This window comes from Theropithecus gelada, chromosome 7a (genome assembly GCF_003255815.1).
Source record: "Theropithecus gelada isolate Dixy chromosome 7a, Tgel_1.0, whole genome shotgun sequence".
Taxonomy (NCBI): Eukaryota; Metazoa; Chordata; class Mammalia; order Primates; family Cercopithecidae; genus Theropithecus; species Theropithecus gelada.
The window spans coordinates 20,702,633-20,721,933 of record NC_037674.1 but is presented as its reverse complement, the minus strand read 5'-3'; the positions used below and the strand labels follow the sequence as shown (position 1 = coordinate 20,721,933).

Here is a 19,301-nt window from a genome sequence, read left to right as displayed (position 1 = left end):
TTTTTTTTTTTTTTTTTTTGTATTTTTAGCAGAGACAGGGTTTCACCGTGTTAGCCAGGATGGTCTCGAACTCCTGACCTCGTGATCTGCCCACCTTGGCCTCGCAAAGTGCTGGGATTACAAACATGAGCCACCACGCCCGGCCTAGTTTTTGTATTTTTAGTAGAGACAGGGTTTCATCATGTTGGCCAGGATAGTCTCAAACTCCTGACCTCAGGCGTTCCGCCCACCTTGGCCTCCCAAATTGCTGGGATTACAAGCGTGAGCCACTGCACCCGGCCTCATACGGCTCTAATGCCACGCATCAAGTTCTGCATGTATAGTTTCTCATTTTGGCCCCTCAGCAACCCCCCATGTGCTAGGGACAGTAAATTCTATTCTCACTTTGCAGATAAGAAGACTGCAATTCAGGAAGACACACAGTAGTCTATAACTGAGTCAAGACTGGAACTCAGTTATCCTGATTCCCTCTCAGAGGCTCTTTCTACCATGCCATCTGCTTGTCTGTTGCTTTCCATCCATGAACTCTAGAAAACAAGCTTGAGATACCAAAATTAAAAAGATAGCTCATCAAAAATGAATAGTTACAACTCTGCAAGTACAAAAATGAAATACTCAAATCTCTTGTCTCCTTTCCTACTAGGAGATACATGTTAACCTGAGTTCTCTAGCTTTGCACAAATCCACAGCAATTAAGACTGCACAGTGAGGGAAAATACTTTTCTAAAAAACAATCCTAATCAAGTTGAAACAAAAAATTTAAAACATGAAATGGAAGGAACGAAACTGCCGTCCTTCCTTATTTGTGACCCACACTTGTCGATTTTCATATCGGAGTTTCTCAAGCCAGGGGCACATGGCCAAAAACCATGTGAAATGCCAGGTGTTCCAAATAACACCCGACGGGGTAGTGGAAGGAAAGCACTACCTCCCCGGAGAGCAAATGGCCCAACTTCCAGACTTAGTTTTCTGCAGTCTCACACCCGATGTTGCACTAAGAAACCACCTAATTTTTAGGTGGTTTCATTTACCGAAAAATGAGGTGACTGGGTCCGTGCGCATATGTGAATTTAAGCGTAACACTGTACTCACGCTTTGCATATTTAAATTCTCAAATATTCACTTAATATATGCATAGACCATTGTCACTTCGTCGGAAGTCCCGTCCTGCCCAGTTGCGCGAGACTCCAGAGGGCCTTCTTGCGGCGCTCGGGTCGGGGTCCAGGTCCGGGCGTGCAACAGAAGCCGTCAGTGGCCCCGCTGGCTAAAAAAGGGCAAGCGTCGGAGGCTCGAGCCAGCGGCCACGGCGCCTCCCAACAGTTCCTAATTCGGGGCGCTCTGCTGGCCCCACCACCTGTTCCGGGCAGCCAATGGGGCCGCGGGGGGCGGCCGGGGCGGAGCGCGGCTACAAAAGGCCGCGGGCCCAGCGCACCCGCCCATCACGCTCCGGGCGCGCTCTCGGGAAGGCTTGGACCGACGCGGCCCAGGCCAGGAACATTCCGTGCGTGGACCAGCCGGGTCGGGGCGATGCTGCGGGTGCGGTGTCTGCGCGGCGGGAGCCGCGGCGCCGAGGCGGTGCACTACATCGGGTCTCGGGTGCGTGCGCCACCGGCCTCGTCTGGCGGCCGCGTGACTCACTCGGTCTTGAGGGTGGCGTGGAGCACTCGCTCGCTCCCTCCACAGAGCCGCCGCCTTGCCTCGCTTTCCCCAGCCAGAATTGCACGAGAGTGTCCCTTCTGGTATCCCTGGGAAGCTCAGCTTCAAGAGCCTTTGCAGGCTCCAGGAGCTGGGCGGCGTCCCCGGGTCGCGGGGAACTTGCGTTGCGGCTCCACCCCTTGGGGTCCACTTGCTGTCTCCGCGTCTGCGGCCTGCTGGCCCACGGCGCAGGGGGCGCCGCCCTCCTCTACCGGACCTTGGTGCCCTGCACCAAGCTTCCCGCTCGGAGCAAGGGGCTGGGATGACGGAGGCTCCTCTTAGTAAAAGGGTGGCGTTATTGGGGTTCAGTAGCCTAAGTGGGCATCGAGTTGGGGGAGATTTCTGGAAAATGCGTGTGGGGTGGATGGATGGGGAGAAGAGACAAGCAAAGTGGGAATCAGGGACGGGGAGCGAGCGACCAGATTCACTCCAAGTATAACATGCGGTCCCACGTCTGGAGAGGAGTCTGGCGAGTGCAGCCTGTAAGCAGAGTTTCTGCGCTCCCCGCCTTCGGCTGCCCTGGCGGCAGACCCTTGCTCCTAGGACTGGAATCGCTCCGACATTCTGGCTTCCCCCCAGCAACTGGTTCCTGAACAGCTGCCACTCTCCGTCTTGCTTCTGCCTCCACCCGAGTTCCCCTCCTGCCCACTTCCTAAGGCTTTTAACAGAGCAGGATAGAGATTTGGGGGGTTGAGGTTTACTCAGGGGTTAAGGGACCCTCCCTGCTCTAGATTTTATAGGCCATGCATTTTTTAAAGGCTTTTGAAGTTTTTAGATCTCCTTTTTAGTTGTTTGAATTTACGCCTGGGCTAATCCTGATCTTGGCTAGGGTACTGTGGACCATCTGTAAAATGGAGCAGATGGCAGTTGCTCACTCTTAGAATTGAAGTGCCAAAGAATGCGAAGTGTATGTCAAAGATGAAAAAATTTTGATTTGAAGCTGGCTATTCTGAAAGATACGGTCCTTTACAAATGTTTCCACCTTTTCATTTGTAAAAATAAAATAAAATAAAATAAAATAAAAAGCCTAATATTGGTAACCTTTGATACTTGAGGGAAAAGGAGGTTCCATCCTCAGCTGGGACTGGCGGGAAGTTTTAGAGCAGCTGTCTGTGGTTTTCTGTGAGGAGGATTGACCCATCTGCAAAAGAGTTGCTTAAAGCTTGAGTGCAGGAATTGCATTCTGAGATAAAGATGGGGGTGTATGGTCGCTGGGGACACGGTCTTCTGAGGAGTTTTAAAGAGTTACAGCAATTAATAGATAAGACAATTTGTAGATAAGAGGGTTAAAAAAATTATCTGTAATCCCACTACCCACCTACACATTGTTAACATCTTGGTTTACGCTCTTCTAAAGGGGTTTAAGTGGCAATGTTATGCTGGATTTTTACCCCATCTCCACTTCCTCCTCTCTGCAAGTACTGATAGAGCAATGCAATACAATAATGTTTTCTTTGTTCTTGGAAGCTTGGACGAACCTTGACGGGATGGGTGCAGCGAACTTTCCAGAGCACCCAGGCAGCTACGGCTTCCTCCCGGAACTCCTTTGCAGCTGACGACAAGGCCACTGAACCTCTGCCCAAGGACTGCCCTGTCTCTTCTTACAACGAATGGGACCCCTTAGAGGAAGTGATAGTGGGCAGAGCAGAAAATGCCTGTGTTCCGCCGTTCACCATCGAGGTGAAGGTAAAGGCTGTTCACATGTCTGAAAGTGCGTTCCCTCCTCACCTGCTGCTGCTACCCTCTGACTGCTTTCCCTTCAGTTTACTCTCAGACCTCTCAATGCAGTGACTAACTCTAAGTTATCTTACCTGACACCTCTGTGGTATTTGACACTGTTTACACCAATGATAATTGCTTCCTTCCTGAAACTCTTCCCCTTGGAATCTAAGAGAGCTTTTCTGGGAATAATAGTTCTTTCTCTTTGCCTCAGATCTTCTTCCGTCACAGCCTGTAATGCCAAGGTTGAACAGAATATTACTTTCAGCCCCCTTCTCTTAGCCATTCTCACAGCTGCCCCTCCCACCTCCTCTCTGGTCCGTATCTCTGTATTGAACTCCTTCCAGATCAACAAGTTAAACTCCTTATGGGATATTGCCACATGACTTCAAACTTGGCACATCTGGAGTTCAGTTGCCAGCCACCCTGCTAAAGTGGACCCCTCCTCATTCCTTCCTTTTAATTATTGGCATTCCTATTTGATCAAGCTAAAACACAAAAGAATCATCTTTGATTTCTCCTTATGTGGCATCCTCCACATCCATTCTCCAAGGTTTAACAAGGCTTTTGTCAAAATGAATCTTGCCTCATCCCTCTGCTTTGCCTCTCCCTAATGGTTGGGCGCTCATCTGCTGTCTGGGCTATTGCAGTTAACTCCTAACTGGTCACTGCTACTCACTCTTCTTACCAAACCACCTTGCAGCTGCAATCCAAGTGATTTTTTAAAACTCAAATATGATCATGTTTCTCATCCTGCTTCTTTTCCTCCTCTACTTTGCTAGCCAACCCCCTCCCCACCCCCACCCCCGAATTGCTCAGGATAAAGTCCTCATGGTATTCAACATCCTTCACAATCTGGCTCTTGTCTGCATTTCCAGGATTCCCCATTCCAGTTATTGACTCATCTGTTAGTACAGCAGATTAGCAGTGTTCATTTCTGGTCAAGTCCCTCTCTCCTCTAATATCCCACCCTGGTTTTCAGCAGACTTTATAAGACAACCATATAAGGCAGCTAAACTAGACTACTCACTGTTTCTTCACAAGCCCTGCATCTTTGCCCCTACCTAAGTCTCTTCCACCCATCTTCCTGTGCCCTTTAGTCTGTTTAAACTAGGTAGTTTAAACCTACTACCACCTAGCTTCAATGACACCTTTCACAAAGTGTTCCAGAATTTCCCTGGCAACAAGTAACATCTCCCTTTTTAAAAACTCCTAGTGGTGGCCAGGCACTGTGGCTCACGCCTGTAATCCCAACACTTTGGGAGGCTGAGGTGGGAGGATCACAAGGTCAGGAGAACATCCTAGCTAACATGGTGAAAGCCCGTCTCCACTAAAAATACAAAAATTAGCTGGGCATGGTGGCGGGCGCCTGTAGTCCGAGCTACTCGGGAGGCTGAGTCAGGAGAATGGCGTGAACCCAGGAGGCAGTGAGCCGAGATTGCACCACTGCACTCCAGCCTGGGCAACAGAACGAGACTCCGTCTCAAAAACAAACAAACAAACAAAAACTCCTAGTGGTTTTCATCTGTAATATTCTTATGTCCAGGGCCTCTGTGGGCCGGTGTTCAGGTTCTGTACTGCATAAGGGTCCCATATCTAAGGGACCACCATCCACATTGTAGACACAGCCTAGACTCCTATTAATAATGGGTTACAAATCTATCTATAATGTCCTTAAATTTTTCCTGAATATTTACACTTTTATTTGTAAAGTGGACTGAGGAAAGAAGTTCTGTAACAGCATTTTCGTGGTCTTCAGAAATATTGCCTACGATGTACCAGGGCTCTAGGGGTATTAATGTAAAAGATCTTCCTTTCTATTTGAAGAAATATGATGTCCACATAGAAACGAAGACCAAGTATCTTATTCCAATCGACTGACAAGGCAGTTGAAGTGCCAGGAAAGCTAAGGAAAGGGAAATGACCAAGTTCTGGCCAGTTAAGAAGTCCTCTTGAAGAAAATGACTCCTGAGTTAGACCAGGAAGACAGGGAAATAGAAAAAGTAATAACTTCTAATTGTTCTGAAACTGTCTTTGGTTCTGATATTTGGAATTTGGTGAGAAGATTAATTTATACACCATCCACATGTTTTTAAAAGGCATAGTCTTCTTAAGTCTTTCCTTGAAAAGTCCCATCCCCTAACCATTTTAATTGGGTGGAATTACAATTTAAATCCAAGCAATAATTTATCCTTCTACTTGTCTTTACAATGATAGACTTTCATATCATGTGATTTTACAGAATCAGAATTCTCAGACATAATTTTGACTTCTTTGTCACTTGATTTATGACTTTAGACTTTGTCATTTCATGGGCTTGTGGAAAATGTACTATGCTGAAGTCAGGAGTCTGGGATTAATTAGGTATTTGATAAAAACTTGATAGCTAGTCTCGGTTAATCAGTTATTTGACCTTGTACAAGATTCCACAGCTTTCTGGGCCACTGTAAAATGAAGATACTAAGAGGTTTGCTATCTACCTAACAGGATTAAGGATTAATCTAAAGGTAAAAGATTACATGTTAAGTATTTTAAAGAACAAAACAACAACTTATTATAGTTGTATGGATCCAGTTTGCCAATTACATTCCAAAGGTACTTTGGGGGTATAATAGTTGTAGATACCAGTAACATTAGCAGTGTTGATTTCATTCATTTGTCTGGTTCTTTTTGTTTGTTTATTCTTCTTTCTCTTTCTCTCTTTGATTCTAGACAGGAAATAACGGTTATTTCTGTTTCATGCCATGTGCTAAGCCTGGTTTGAGGGACAAGAAAGTAAATCCAAGATATGCATGGATCCTAGCAGACAAGGCCGTGCCTTGTAGTAAAGAAGAATGACATATATTAATCAGTTTAGGAATAATAAAAGAAAAAATAATGTAGTAAACTGTCTATAGGCAATCAGAGCAGAAGATGTTGGAAGATATAAGTACTAGAGAAATTTTAAGGAAAGGAATGTGGAACATAATTGTTAGGAAGCATAATTTTTTAAAGCTCTGTGACTTTTTGTTCTGCAAAATATAGTAAATTTTTGCTATCAATTTTTTTTTTTTTTTTTTTTTTTTTTTTTGAGACAGAGTCTTGCTCTGTCGCCCAGACTGGAGTGCAGTGGCGCAATCTTGGCTCACTGCAAGCTCCGCCTCCCAGGTTCACACCATTCTCCTGCCTTAGCCTCCTGAGTAGCTGGGACTACAGGTGCCCACCAGCAGACCTGGCTAATTTTTTTTTTGTATGTTTAGTAGAGACAGGGTTTCACCATGTTAGCCAGGATGGTCTCTATCTCCTGACCTCGTGATCTGCCCGCCTTGGCCTCCCAAAGTGCTGGGATTACAGGGGTGAGCCACCCTGCCCAGCCTCAAATATGTTTTTTGCTTTGCTTTTGTCTTTTCAAAAGTAAAGCCCTTAATAAAGGACCTTTTATAAAATACAAGATTAATCAAGATTAGTGTAATATAAGCTTACAGCTGGATAAATACATTTCTGTTGTCATTTCTTAGCCTTCCAAAGACAGTATTTAAAAATTCACTTGGCAAACCGTTGCAAAGGGTTTTAGGCTTTGAAAGAGTATAAAGGTTCAAGGAATGCAGACATACCTTTGCAACAGATTATTATAAACATCATATGCTAAGCATCTAATATAGTGTTCATTATCTTGCAAACAACTTGGTAAATGATTGCTAGCTCATTTAGCAGGTTATAAAGGAAGTGTAAACAATTTCTAGCTATCTCTTGTAAAATGTATTGTGCCCTGATCATTTGTACTTTGCGCAACCTTTGCCAGATTATAAACTCTACAAGAAAAATTCACATTTGTTCAAATAACCTTTTTCTCCCAGGAAAGTTTAATTTATCAAAGCAAGTTTCACTCTGCACAAATAGTCACGGAGGATACTTTGGAATGAGTCTAGTGAGACTGCATAACTCTGCATCTCCTGTAACCCAGTGTTAAATTTTCAAAGGCTTCTTGTCCCTAGTGGATGGTAGGAGATGTGCCTGGCATGAGAAGGAGGAAGTGGTGAATGGATGAGTAGTACCAGCGTGTATCTGAGAGGAATATAAAGAGTCATTATTATCCTCTTTCTGGTTGCTGTTGCAGAAATTCCTAGGAGTAGAAAACAGTGGAGTGCTTTTATTTTGTTTTTTGAAAGGGTAGCTTGGTCTTATAAAATGTTATAAAATGTTTAATGCTGATAACATTTTTCATAGGCCAGAAATTCAGCCTGCTGTTTGCCTATAGACCTTAGTAAAAGAGCTAATTAATGATTCAGACCCCAGGCGTCAGCAGACTTCATCTTTGTACCAGATAATAAGTAATTTAGGCTTTGCAGACCATCGGTCTCTGTTGAACTACTCAGCTCTCAGCTGTGCCATTGTAGTGCAAAAGCAGTCATAGACAATATGTAAACAAATGAATGTGCCTGCATTCCCATAAAACTTTATTTACAAAAACAAGCAGCAGGCCAAATTTGCCTATGGACGTTTGTTTACCAGCCTCTATTTAAGAGTTTCACTGGCATCATTCAGTTTTTCTAAAGACCTGTTTCTTGGCTTATTCCTTATTCACCAATCTGGGTTCCAGTGTAACTGATGTAAACTTGGATATTGAACTAAAAGAGATGGGTCCACTTTCATATATTTGATATTTATCAGACTGAGATAAAAATGGAAGTAGAGACACAAAATCTAGAAAAGATACTGTCTTTGACATTAAAGAGCTAAATATCTAGACATTTGGTCAGTCTTGATGAGTAAAAGCCATTGGGACAGTTTGAACTTGTTAAGCAATTCCAGTCTTAAAAGTTTTTGCACATCTAGTTAGAAGTGTTCAAACCAGTATAACATGCAAGTCCCATGATGTATTAGGGACACTCTTCAAGTAACAGTCAGAGAACTTGAGTTCTAGTCCTGCTTGTCCAGATAGTTAGCAAGCATGTGACCAGCCAGAGCCTCTTTCCTTACATGTGAAATAAGCATATGAGAGCTTGCCCTGTTTCTTTGATAGGATTGCTGGGAAACCAAATGAGAATATCCAGCTAAAGTAGACACACTCTGACACACTTGAGCCCATTATCAAGTTTTACACCTTCTTTCTAGTACTTATTGATAACCCTAATTATCTGATTGATGGTGGAGACCCTCATATCTGACATGGTCAGGACTAATAGTTGGTCAGTTCATCAATTATATAAATAAACATTTAAAAAATACCTGCTCTAAACATTTTTAAACAAAAATTTAAATTAAAACATTTAAAACATTTTTAAACTTAAAATATATCAATGTACATTGCGTTGCTAATCTTTTGATGAAGGTTCAAGGCTTTTTCTTAGAGTCTGGATTCTCTGATTGGAGTTCTGCTTCCTGTAGCTTGAAAAATGGGAAGATGCATTATGTACATTTCCCAATGTATTTATGCAAATTGACTGAGAACTTAGACATTTGGAAAACAATCTGAATGCAGAATATGTCTAGATTTTTACATGTTTGAAAACCAATATTTTGGCCGGGCACGGTGGCTCACGCCTGTAATCCCAGCGCTTTGGGAGGCTGAGGCAGGTGGATCACGAGGTCAGGAGTTCAAGACCAGCCTGGCCAACATGGTGAAACCCTGTCTCTACTAAAAATACAAAAAATTAGCCGGGTGTGGTGGCCTGTGCCTGTAATCCCAGCTACTCAGGAAGCTGAGGCAGGAGAAACATTTGAACCTGGTGGGAGGCGGAGGGTGCAGTGAGCTGAGGGTGCAGTACCACTGCACTCCTGCCTGGGCCACAGAGTGAGACGCCATCTCAAATGAAACAAAACAAAACAAAACAATATTTTAGAGCTGTTGCACCTACCCTGTTCAACAATAATTTTTAGCAAACTGATTGAGCCATTTTAAAGTATTCAAATGTTTTTTCTTTGGTAGTCTTCTAAAATACATATAGCCCTGGAAACTTTCTAAATTTTTTTTTCAGTTATTAAAAATTTGTGAATTTGCTTATCATATCACTTTCTTCTATGACAAAAAGACTCGAAAAGATGTAAGAGCTGAATGGATTAGAAAAAGGAGAGGTATGGTTGGTGTGAGGCATTTTGACAGGGAATTACCAAAGGCATATTTGCACTGTTACACAATTTTGGCAAGTGTTAATTCTGTTGAACGGGAAAATCAATAATGGTTTTTTTGTTGTCTGTCTTTCTTTTCTTTTCTTTTCCTTTCTTTCTTTCCTTCCTTCCTTCCTTCCTTTTCTTTCCTTCCTTCCTTCTTTCTTTTCTTTTCTTTTCCTTTCTTTTTTTGAGACAGAGTCTCGCTCTGTTGCCCAGGCGGGAGTGCTGTGGCACGATCTCAGCTCACTGCAACCTCTGCCTCCTGTGTTCAAGCAGTTCTCCTGCCTTGGCCTCCGAAGTAGCTGTGACTATAGGCACATGCCACCAGGCCTAGCTAATTTTTGAATTTTTAGTAGAAATGGGATTTCGCCATGTTGGCCAGGCTGGTCTCGAACTCCTGACCTCAAGCTATCTGCCCGCCTCGGCCTCCCAAAGTGCTGGGATTACAAGCTGAGCCACCATGCCTGACCAATGATGGGGTTTAAAGAGAAATAAAGCATATTTGAAAGTATATTCCTGATCTTAACAGGGTCTAAATATCTTTTTTTCCCTTCACAAAATATCTTGAGGTGCTATTTTCCAGACAGAATTCTGAGATGCATGGATAACCCATGGTTTTGGCTTAGTGCTTTTATTCTTCTATGCTAGTTTGTGTGTTCTCTTGTTCCGTTTTATTGAGGCTGTCTGGTAGAAGTGCTATGTCCTGTTTTGTCTGCAAAGTGTGGCAAAAAAAACTGGCCAAGAGGATTCCAAGCCTATCTGAAGGTAAACATGCTGTTAGTGGTTGGGCATGAGATCTCAGGCAGAAGGAGCAAAAGACCTCAAAACATCAAGATGTTTTAGAGTTCTTCATTCAACAGATACTGAGTGTCTGCCCAGAGAGCATCTGTGCTCAATGCTAGGAATCAGCACTGAACGTGGCGTGGTTGGAGTCTCAATTCCAATACCTTATACAAAGAGCTGCTTACTGCCTATGAACCTATCATGAGCTGTATTTTTCTCCGGTAAGTATTGCATTTATTTGCTTCTACTTCCAGGCAAACACATATGAAAAGTACTGGCCATTTTACCAGAAGCATGGAGGGCATTATTTTCCCAAAGATCATTTGAAAAAGGCTGTTACTGAAATTGAAGAAATGTGCAATATTTTAAAAATGGAAGGAGTGATAGTGAGGAGGCCTGACCCCATTGACTGGTCATTGAAGTATAAAACTCCTGATTTTGAGTCTACGGGTAAGTGATGTCAGATAACTAAACTGCCAGTGTCTGAATTTTCAGTATCTTTCTTAATGTGTAAGGGGAAAGCTCCAAAAAATTTCTTGGAGAGTCCTTTGCTTTGCTAGTTCTTGAAAACTTTAAAGATTTATTTAGGAATGGTTTGGTCCATGTTGATATGATTAAGATGTATACATTCTAAACTCCATTCCATCTAGTGGAATCTCCGTGAAATAACAAATTTTCCTAAACTTTATAGTCATTTCCTTACGTAAGAACAGTGGATTCATTTAATTTTCCTCAAGAACAGAAATTAAAAGGACAATAGAAACATTTCCATTTTATTTTTAACTGACATTGCTGCATGACTGTTCTTGTGCCTTAGGTCACTGTTCTAATTTCTAGTTTTAGATTGATCCTTGGCTCAGTTTTTATCTTGTGATGCTGATGGTCCTTTAAGAGCTCTGTTTCTGTATAGCAAGAAAGGAGCTTACAAATGGTGAAAGCTTGGTGATTCAACATCTCTTTGTACAAGGACTTTATTCCTTCACTTTTTTTCTTTTCTTTTTTTTCTTGGCTTCCTCACCACCACACAGAATTCATGTGAACAATCTAGTATGTATTATTCAAATTTTTTGCCATTTTCATATATACATATACACATGTATTTTTACTAGTTTTTTTAACCAAAAAAAGAGGTCATATTATATAGACTTTTTTTTTTTGAGACAGAGTCTCACTCTGTTGCCCAGGCTGGAGTGTGGTGGTACGATCTCCACTCACTGCAGCCTTGGCCTCCTGGTTCAAGTGATTCTCTTGCCTCAGTCTCCCGAGTAGCTAGGATTACAGGCACATGCCACCATGCCTGGCTAATTTTTTTTGTATTCTTTTAGTAGAGACAGGGCTTGACCATGTTGGCCAGGCTGCTCTTGAACTCCTGACCAGCTCCATCAGGATCAAGTGATCCGCCCGTCTTGGCCTCCCAAAGTGCTGGGATTACAGGCATGAGCCACTGCGCCTGGCCCTATATAGACCTTTTTTGTCTTGGAAATTAACACTGCTGAAGTTGTCATGGAGTTTTTTGGTCTGACAGGTTTATACAGTGCAATGCCTCGAGATATCCTGATAGTTGTGGGCAATGAGATTATCGAGGCTCCCATGGCATGGCGTTCACGCTTCTTTGAGTACCGAGCGTACAGGTCAATTATCAAAGACTACTTCCACCGTGGCGCCAAGTGGACGACAGCTCCTAAGCCCACAATGGCTGATGAGCTTTATGACCGGGTGAGTCCCTAATAATAGGCTAGCTTATTACTAACTTTTCTAACTGATCTACAAAGAGCAAGATAGAGATTCTCTGATACCTTTTACATATTATGCATTTTAGAAAGAGAAAACATCATCTTATTTTAAAAAAGTGATTATTTTATGATGAATATGATAAGAGTAAATGATCCTATGATAGTAATAATAATCGCTAACACTTTTTGGTGCTTACCTTCTTTTGGGTCCTGGGTTAAACCCTTTATTTACATCCTCAATCCTGTTTGTTTTTCACAACAACCCTAATGATACTGTAGTATCATTCCATTAGAGGGGGAAAAACTTGCCTACAGGTGTACCACTATTCATTAGTGGAACCAGAAAAGTCACTAGACTGAAGTTCACTTTTCTTCTTCTAGAAAAAGAACCTGGTCTACAGTCCAAATTCACAGTAAAATGAAATGTATGTCCCTTATTAAATCAGTTACCATTTGATCTTTTATAGAAAAAAACTGAAAATCAAAATAGCTTCTGGGTTTAAAGACAGAAATAATGAATTAGTTTGGCCACTCCCAATCAAATTTGGCAGGGGAAACATGGCATCTCATTTTATGGTATGAGTTAGGCTCGGGACCAAATTCCTTTTCTAAAAGAACAGAATGACTTCATCCTGTTTACTTTCCATACGGGTCATGGAATATTCTCAGAATCAGTTACTGCCTCTGTATCACTTTTTTTTTTTTTTTTTGAGACAGAGCCTTGCTCTGTTGCCCAGACTGGAGTGCAGTGGCATGATCTCAGCTCACTGCAGCCTCTACCTCCCAGGTTCCAGCAATTCTCCTGCCTCAGCCTCCTGGGTAGCTGTGATGACAGGTACATGCCACTATGCCTGACTAATTTTTGTATTTTAGTAGAAACGCGATTTCACCATGTTGGCCAGGCTGGTCTCGAACTCCTGACCTCAGGTGATCTGCCCACTTCGGCCTCCCAAAGTGCTGGGATTACAGGCATGAGCCATCTCACCTGGCGTGTACCATTTTTTTTCTAAGTACATCGTGCCCCCTCATCCTTAGGGGATACATTCCAGACTGTCAGTGGATGCTGATACTGAACTCCATAATAATTTTGTTTTTTCCTATACATATATACATACCTATGATGAAGCTGAATTTACAAATTAGGCACAGTAAGACTAACAACAATAATGAATAAGAAAATGGAACAATTATATAAATATACTTTACTAAAAGTTAGGTAAATGTGGTCTCTCTGTTTCTCTCAAAATAATGTTTTGGGACAACAGTTGACTGCAGGTAACTGAAACCATGGAAAGTGAAATCATGGGTAAAGGAGGACTATTGTATCAGGAAATTACTGTAATGCTAGTTTGTTGTTTTATTGTTGTTTTGGTTTATTTATCATGGACCCGCTTCTTTCCCAGGCATGTTTTAGTCTAGAACTGAGTAGTAATATTTTGGAAAATGATGTTAAACTAATTTTCTTAGTACTGTATGCCTTATAAATAGTTTTCTCATGATCCAATGCATTGTTTGTGTTCATTCTTGTTCCAATTAGGATTATCCCATCCACTCTGTAGAAGACAGACACAAATTGGCTGCTCAGGGAAAATTTGTGACAACTGAGTTTGAGCCATGCTTTGATGCTGCTGACTTCATTCGAGCTGGAAAAGATATTTTTGCACAGAGAAGCCAGGTAAACACAGGCTGCCTCTGAAATTTCACACTATATTATTGTATTCTTTACTTCCAAATTAAAATATTTTCATCCTAAATTTTTTTCACCTTGAATATTTTTAGTTTTCTAGACATAGAACCAAATATTTGTTGATTGTATGTCTTTCTTTTGTTTTCAGGTTACAAACTACCTAGGCATTGAATGGATGCGTAGGCATCTTGCTCCAGATTACAGAGTACATATCATCTCCTTTAAAGATCCCAATCCCATGCATATTGATGCTACCTTCAACATCATTGGACCTGGTACTGTGCTTTCCAACCCTGACCGACCATGTCACCAGGTAAGAGATTTCTCAGGACTCTGGAAAAGCAACAGAATCTAGTAACTAAAATAATTGACACTTTTATTTTAAGCACTTCCATGGTTCCTAATGGTTCTGAATGACAGATTCAGCAGTACTCAACATTATTATGATCAAACATTGGATTCCTTATGGTTTATTACAAGATGTCCGCCATGCAGAAATATACGTAGTTGACACAATAATTAGTATGGGATCATCAGACTTTGGCCGCTTGCTGTTGTCAAAGTCTCAGATTTGTGCATATGTGTGTATTTTTATCAAACAGGGTGACATTATCTCATAACTTGCAACAGTGGTTCCACAGCAGCACATTTTAGACAAGATGATCCTTGCATGGGCAGGGCAATGCCACTGGACAGTGGTTGTCTCCCTCTGCAGTGGGTTAGGCTCCCTTTGGCCAACCCTGCTTTGTAGGGAGAAGCAGAGCCACTGAACTGCAGCTGGTCTATCCCTTTCACCTGCAGCCTCCTACTTTCTGTCCACAGCCCCCTACTTCCAGTTAGGTGATGAGTGATTTTCTGTTATTTGCAAGATTGCAGTACCACTTTTAAAAACCACTGTTATGCTGTGTCACTGTTCATTTCTGTTTTTTATTTTTAGACCCGATGACCATGACTACTTATTCATTTCATTTTATTATCATTTATTCACATAGTTAGTGGGTATGTGAACACAGGGATGGCTGAGTTGCAAAAGGTCACTAAGGACAATATGGTTCTTTGAGAATGCATGGCTAACATCTGTCTTTATACCATGGTCCTAGATACAAAATGATGGACAAGAAGTAGAAGGACTGTGGGTTTGACGTAGTCACATTTTTGTTTTCTTGTAACTAAATAGGAAATTTTTCAATTTTTAAAATGAGAATTTCTAAGGAAAGTATCTTTGGTTTTTTAAGACTCTGAAACCAGAGAAAAGTATAAGACTGTCTTTAAAAGCTTCAATATTTCTGTTACTTTTTAACTTTAATCTGGGGGTTTTATGTACATTTTTAATTAGGATTCAGACAAAATCACCCAAATGTTTAGAAATTTTAATTTCTTTATTTTGGAAGCTGAGAAGACAGCTTCTCAAAAAGAATTATTACAGATAAGGGTTATTAGAGACTAAGAATAATAATAGTATATGTTAATTTAACAGTTTTGGGGGGTTTTTTCGGTCTTACAGATTGATCTTTTCAAGAAAGCAGGATGGACTATCATTACTCCTCCAACACCAATCATCCCAGACGGTATGTTTACTTTCATACACTGATAGACTAAAATAATGACTTTAGTGACCAAGGATCTTTTGCCTATAGAGAGGAGCCCGATGTTAGCAGCTTAGAGAATGTGTTTCCTCAGTAAGGTATAAAGTGGTGCTTGGGACTATGAGCATCAGAAAAAGGCTGAGACTTGTGTTTGCAACTTTTTCTTCCATAGAAAATGAAATGGGGAGAAGACAGAATAAGACAACATCACATAAAGCAAGATATGACTTTTTTTTTTTTGAGACTGTGTCTTGCTCTGTCGCCCAGGCTTAAGTGCAGTCGTGCATTCACAGCTCACTGCAGCCTCAGACTCCTGGGCTCAAGTGATCTTTCCAATTCAGCTTTCTAAGTAGCTGGGACTATAAGTGCAGGCCACTATGCCCAGCAAGTTATTTTTTGTTTGTTTGTTTGTAGAGATAGTGTCTTGCTGTGTTCCCCAGTGAGACACCATCTCTGGGCAATAGTCTCAAACTCTTGGGCTCAAAGAATCCTCCTGCCTCAGCCTCCCAAAGTGCTAGGATTATACCATGCCCAGCCAAGATACGACTTTTAAAAGAAAACAGGGTGAAATTCAAATGTATAATGAGTACAGATTGATTCATACCATTTATAGATAAATTGTTTTAAGATTAAAATAAGCGTTCACATGGAAAGTGAACTACTGAAAGAATTGAGGTGTCACTTTAATATTCTTCACTTGTAAATCCTTGCTTTAAACCAAAATCATAGCAGACATGGTTTAACAGTTGTTGCTGTTTTTAGATCATCCACTCTGGATGTCATCCAAATGGCTTTCCATGAATGTCTTAATGCTAGATGAAAAACGTGTTATGGTGGATGCCAATGAAGTTCCAACTCAAAAGATGTTTGAAAAGCTGGGTATGTACAACAAATGAAACATGTTGTCATACATGAAAATGTTAAAGGAGAAGAACTAAAGAAATGACATGCTAGGTTTGATAAATGGTTTATCTAATTCAATTTTGATTCCTTTTAGAGGCACCAAGTTATTATTTCACAGAAAGTCAGTATTTTTATTTTCAACACACGTAGCCCCCAGAAGTTGGAGATGCATCCTGAACTCCTGAGACACCCCCTTAGCAATAAGTTTATAAATCTTATGTGACTTAGCCAGCCTCCTGGTGCCCATGTGTGGAAAACCACCCCTTTGCAGGTGAGCAGATAGCTTGGCCAGCCCTTCTTCAAATAAGAAATCATTGTGGGTCCTTTAAAAGTGTCTTGTCATCATATATTTTAAAGGACTCTTAAGCATACAGATGCAGAAGTGACTTTTATGTGTAATAAGCATAGTTAACAAAGTAGTGAAACGCAAGAAAGTGTGTCAGTAAATCATTCAGTTTTGAACTGAAGAGCAGGACTGGGTTTTACTTAAGTAGGAGTTTACTTATCCTGATATTCAAAATTTAGACCAATGATTCTAGTATTATTGAGAAAAATGTTGAAGGAAAGGATTTTCATATGAGCTGTTATAAAGATGTGTGTGTGTGTGTGTGTGTGTTTTGAGATAGAGCTGTGTCACTCAGGCTGTAGTGCAGTGGCACGACCTCGACTCACTGCAACCTACGCTTCCCGGGTTCAAGCGATTCTCCTGCCTCAGCCTCCTGAGAGCTGGGATTACAGGCATGCACCACCATGCCTGGCTAATTTTGTATTTTTAGGAGAGAGTGACTCGGCCAGGCTGGTCTCGAACTCCGACCTCAAGTGATCCACCCACCTCTGCCTCCCATAGCGTTGGGATTATGGGTGTGAGCCACCATGCCCGACTAGGAAAGTCTTTCTGAATGGCTCATGCCACCTTCCTCTCCCTGGCTATACCAATGGACCCTTAGTGACTTTGTAGCCTATCCTCCTCTCAAAATAATTAGCTTCTTGAGGAGGAAGAATAGATTTTCTTTTTAAAACCCCACTATGTCTAACACAACAGATTCTTCCTAAATACCATTGGTTAAATAGGCCACGCACATCATAGCCTTGTTATTACAGATGGTACCAGATTAAACTGATTGCTGGATTTGCTTTGGTACCTGTATAACCATACAAACCCAGATATTAAAACACCAGCTGTGTTCCATTGTTTCCTTATGGTGGTCTGGTGAAGTTAATCTGTATCAGTAAACTCTCCTTATATGTGAATATGTAAAGTCAACTTTTCAGGTCAGCTAAATTTTGCTTTGCCTATTAAATTAACATGGTAAAATTAGAAACAGTCTGACAAAGTAGTTAATGTGTAATTCTAAAAGGCCTTGAGATTTTAGTACTTGACCATTTTGAACATTTGATAGGTATACCTGCTCAGTCTGTTGACTTGTGAATAGTCAATAGAACAAAACTTCAGAGTTCTCTGTTGACTTTTTGGAGAAGATTTTATATTAGCAGATGAAATATAGTTGGTGAAAATAAAATTGGAAGAGAAAAGACTATTCTGGATTGGGTATCCTTAAGGATTAGAACCACAAGATTCCTCCAAATCTGTAGGCCTACTTTCTCTAGGAGAATCTTCGTGTTAGTCCATCTAACTGACCTCATCTCTCTTTCAATGCAGGTATCACTACCATTAAAGTTAACATTCGTAATGCCAATTCCCTGGGAGGAGGCTTCCACTGCTGGACCTGCGATGTCCGGCGCCGAGGCACCCTGCAGTCCTACTTGGACTGAACAGGCCTGATGGAGCTTGTGGCTGGCCTCAGATACACCTAAGAAGCTTAGGGGCAAGGTTCATTATCCTGCTTTGAAAAGTGCATGAACTGTAGTGCTTTAAACAATCATCTCCTTAACAGGGGTCGTAAGCCTGGTTTGCTTCTATTACTTTTCTTTGACATAAAGAAAATAACTTCTGCTAGGTATTACTCTCTACTCCTAAAGTTATTTACTATTTGGCTTCAAGTATAAAATTTTGGTGAATGTGTACCAAGAGAAAAATTAGTCACCTGAGTAACTTGGCCACTAATAATTAACCATCTACCTCTGTTTTTAATTTTCTTTCCAAAAGGCAGCTTGAAATGTTGGTCCTAATCTTAATTTTTTTTCCTTTTCTATAGACTTGAGAATGTTTTTCTCTAAATGAGAGAAAGACTTAGAATGTACAGAGATCCTAAATAGAATCAGATAATCTCTTTTTTTTTTATAAAGGAGAGAAAGACTTAGAACATACACGGATCCTAAGTAGAACCAGGTAATTGTCTCTTTCTAATAAGGAATTTGGGTAATTTTTAATTTTTTGTTTTTTAAAAAATAACCTAGACTATGCAAAACATCAGTGAATTTTCCATGAATGTTTTTAATATTCTCATCTCAACATTGTGATATATGCTACTAAAAACCTTTTCATATACATCTTACCTCATTTCAAGTGAATTATTTTAATCTTTTCCTCTCTTTCCAAAAATTTACAGGAATGTTTAGTGTAATTGGATTTCGCTATCAGTTCCCATCCTTAAGTTTTGATATTCAATATCTGATAGATACACTGCATCTTTGGTAATCTAAGATTTGTTTACAAATGTGCAAATTATTTAGAGCATAGACTTTATAAGCATTAAAAAAAACTAATGGAGGTAAAACCTATATGCGATGTGAAATAATTTTAGTGTTGATACTGTATGTGTATTTTTATTCTAATAAACTTTTGTGTTCCAGACTGAATTTGGCATTGGTCTAGTCATTTTAGTGTAAGTAAATTATAGGAATGTGGCTCTTGATACAGAATTCTGATTCTCTAAAATAATTAACATATTCATCACAAAAGTAAACCTAATACTTACATTCAGAAATGCTTAGCAAAGTCAGATTTTTGTTTATTAATTAATTCATTCATTCAAAAATATCTGAATATCTTCTGAGTATAAGGAGTAATCCTAGGCCCCAGAAAGGAAGAGTCTCTGTTCTTAAGTTGCTGAATGTGTTTTTTGTGAAAAATCTGCATAGATTGTGTACTTTGAAATGAGTCACAGGTTTCAACCATACCCTTACTAACACCTTTAACTCCTT

At 40.8% G+C, this 19,301-nt stretch overlaps 1 protein-coding gene across 1 annotated transcript; it reads left to right on the top strand.

The window, feature by feature from the left end:
* The first annotated feature begins 411 nt into the window (after positions 1-411).
* GATM (glycine amidinotransferase) lies at positions 412-18,956 on the top strand. The gene is made up of 9 exons (XM_025389832.1): positions 412-1,596; positions 3,163-3,381; positions 10,542-10,737; positions 11,813-12,003; positions 13,558-13,695; positions 13,856-14,020; positions 15,212-15,275; positions 16,056-16,172; positions 17,857-18,956. The coding sequence occupies exons 1-9, from the start codon at positions 1,528-1,530 to the stop codon at positions 17,967-17,969; spliced, it is 1,272 nt and encodes a 423-aa protein (XP_025245617.1). The 5' UTR covers positions 412-1,527; the 3' UTR covers positions 17,970-18,956.
* The last annotated feature ends 345 nt before the right edge of the window (positions 18,957-19,301 follow it).

Bases quoted from the DNA above. Each gene is read 5' to 3' on its own strand.
- GATM (XM_025389832.1), top strand. From the start codon at position 1,528: ATGCTGCGGGTGCGGTGTCTGCGCGGCGGGAGCCGCGGCGCCGAGGCG. The intron at 1,597-3,162 runs GTGCGTGCGCCA...TGTTCTTGGAAG, and splicing joins TGCACTACATCGGGTCTCGG to CTTGGACGAACCTTGACGGG. The intron at 3,382-10,541 runs GTAAAGGCTGTT...TTCTACTTCCAG, and splicing joins CGTTCACCATCGAGGTGAAG to GCAAACACATATGAAAAGTA.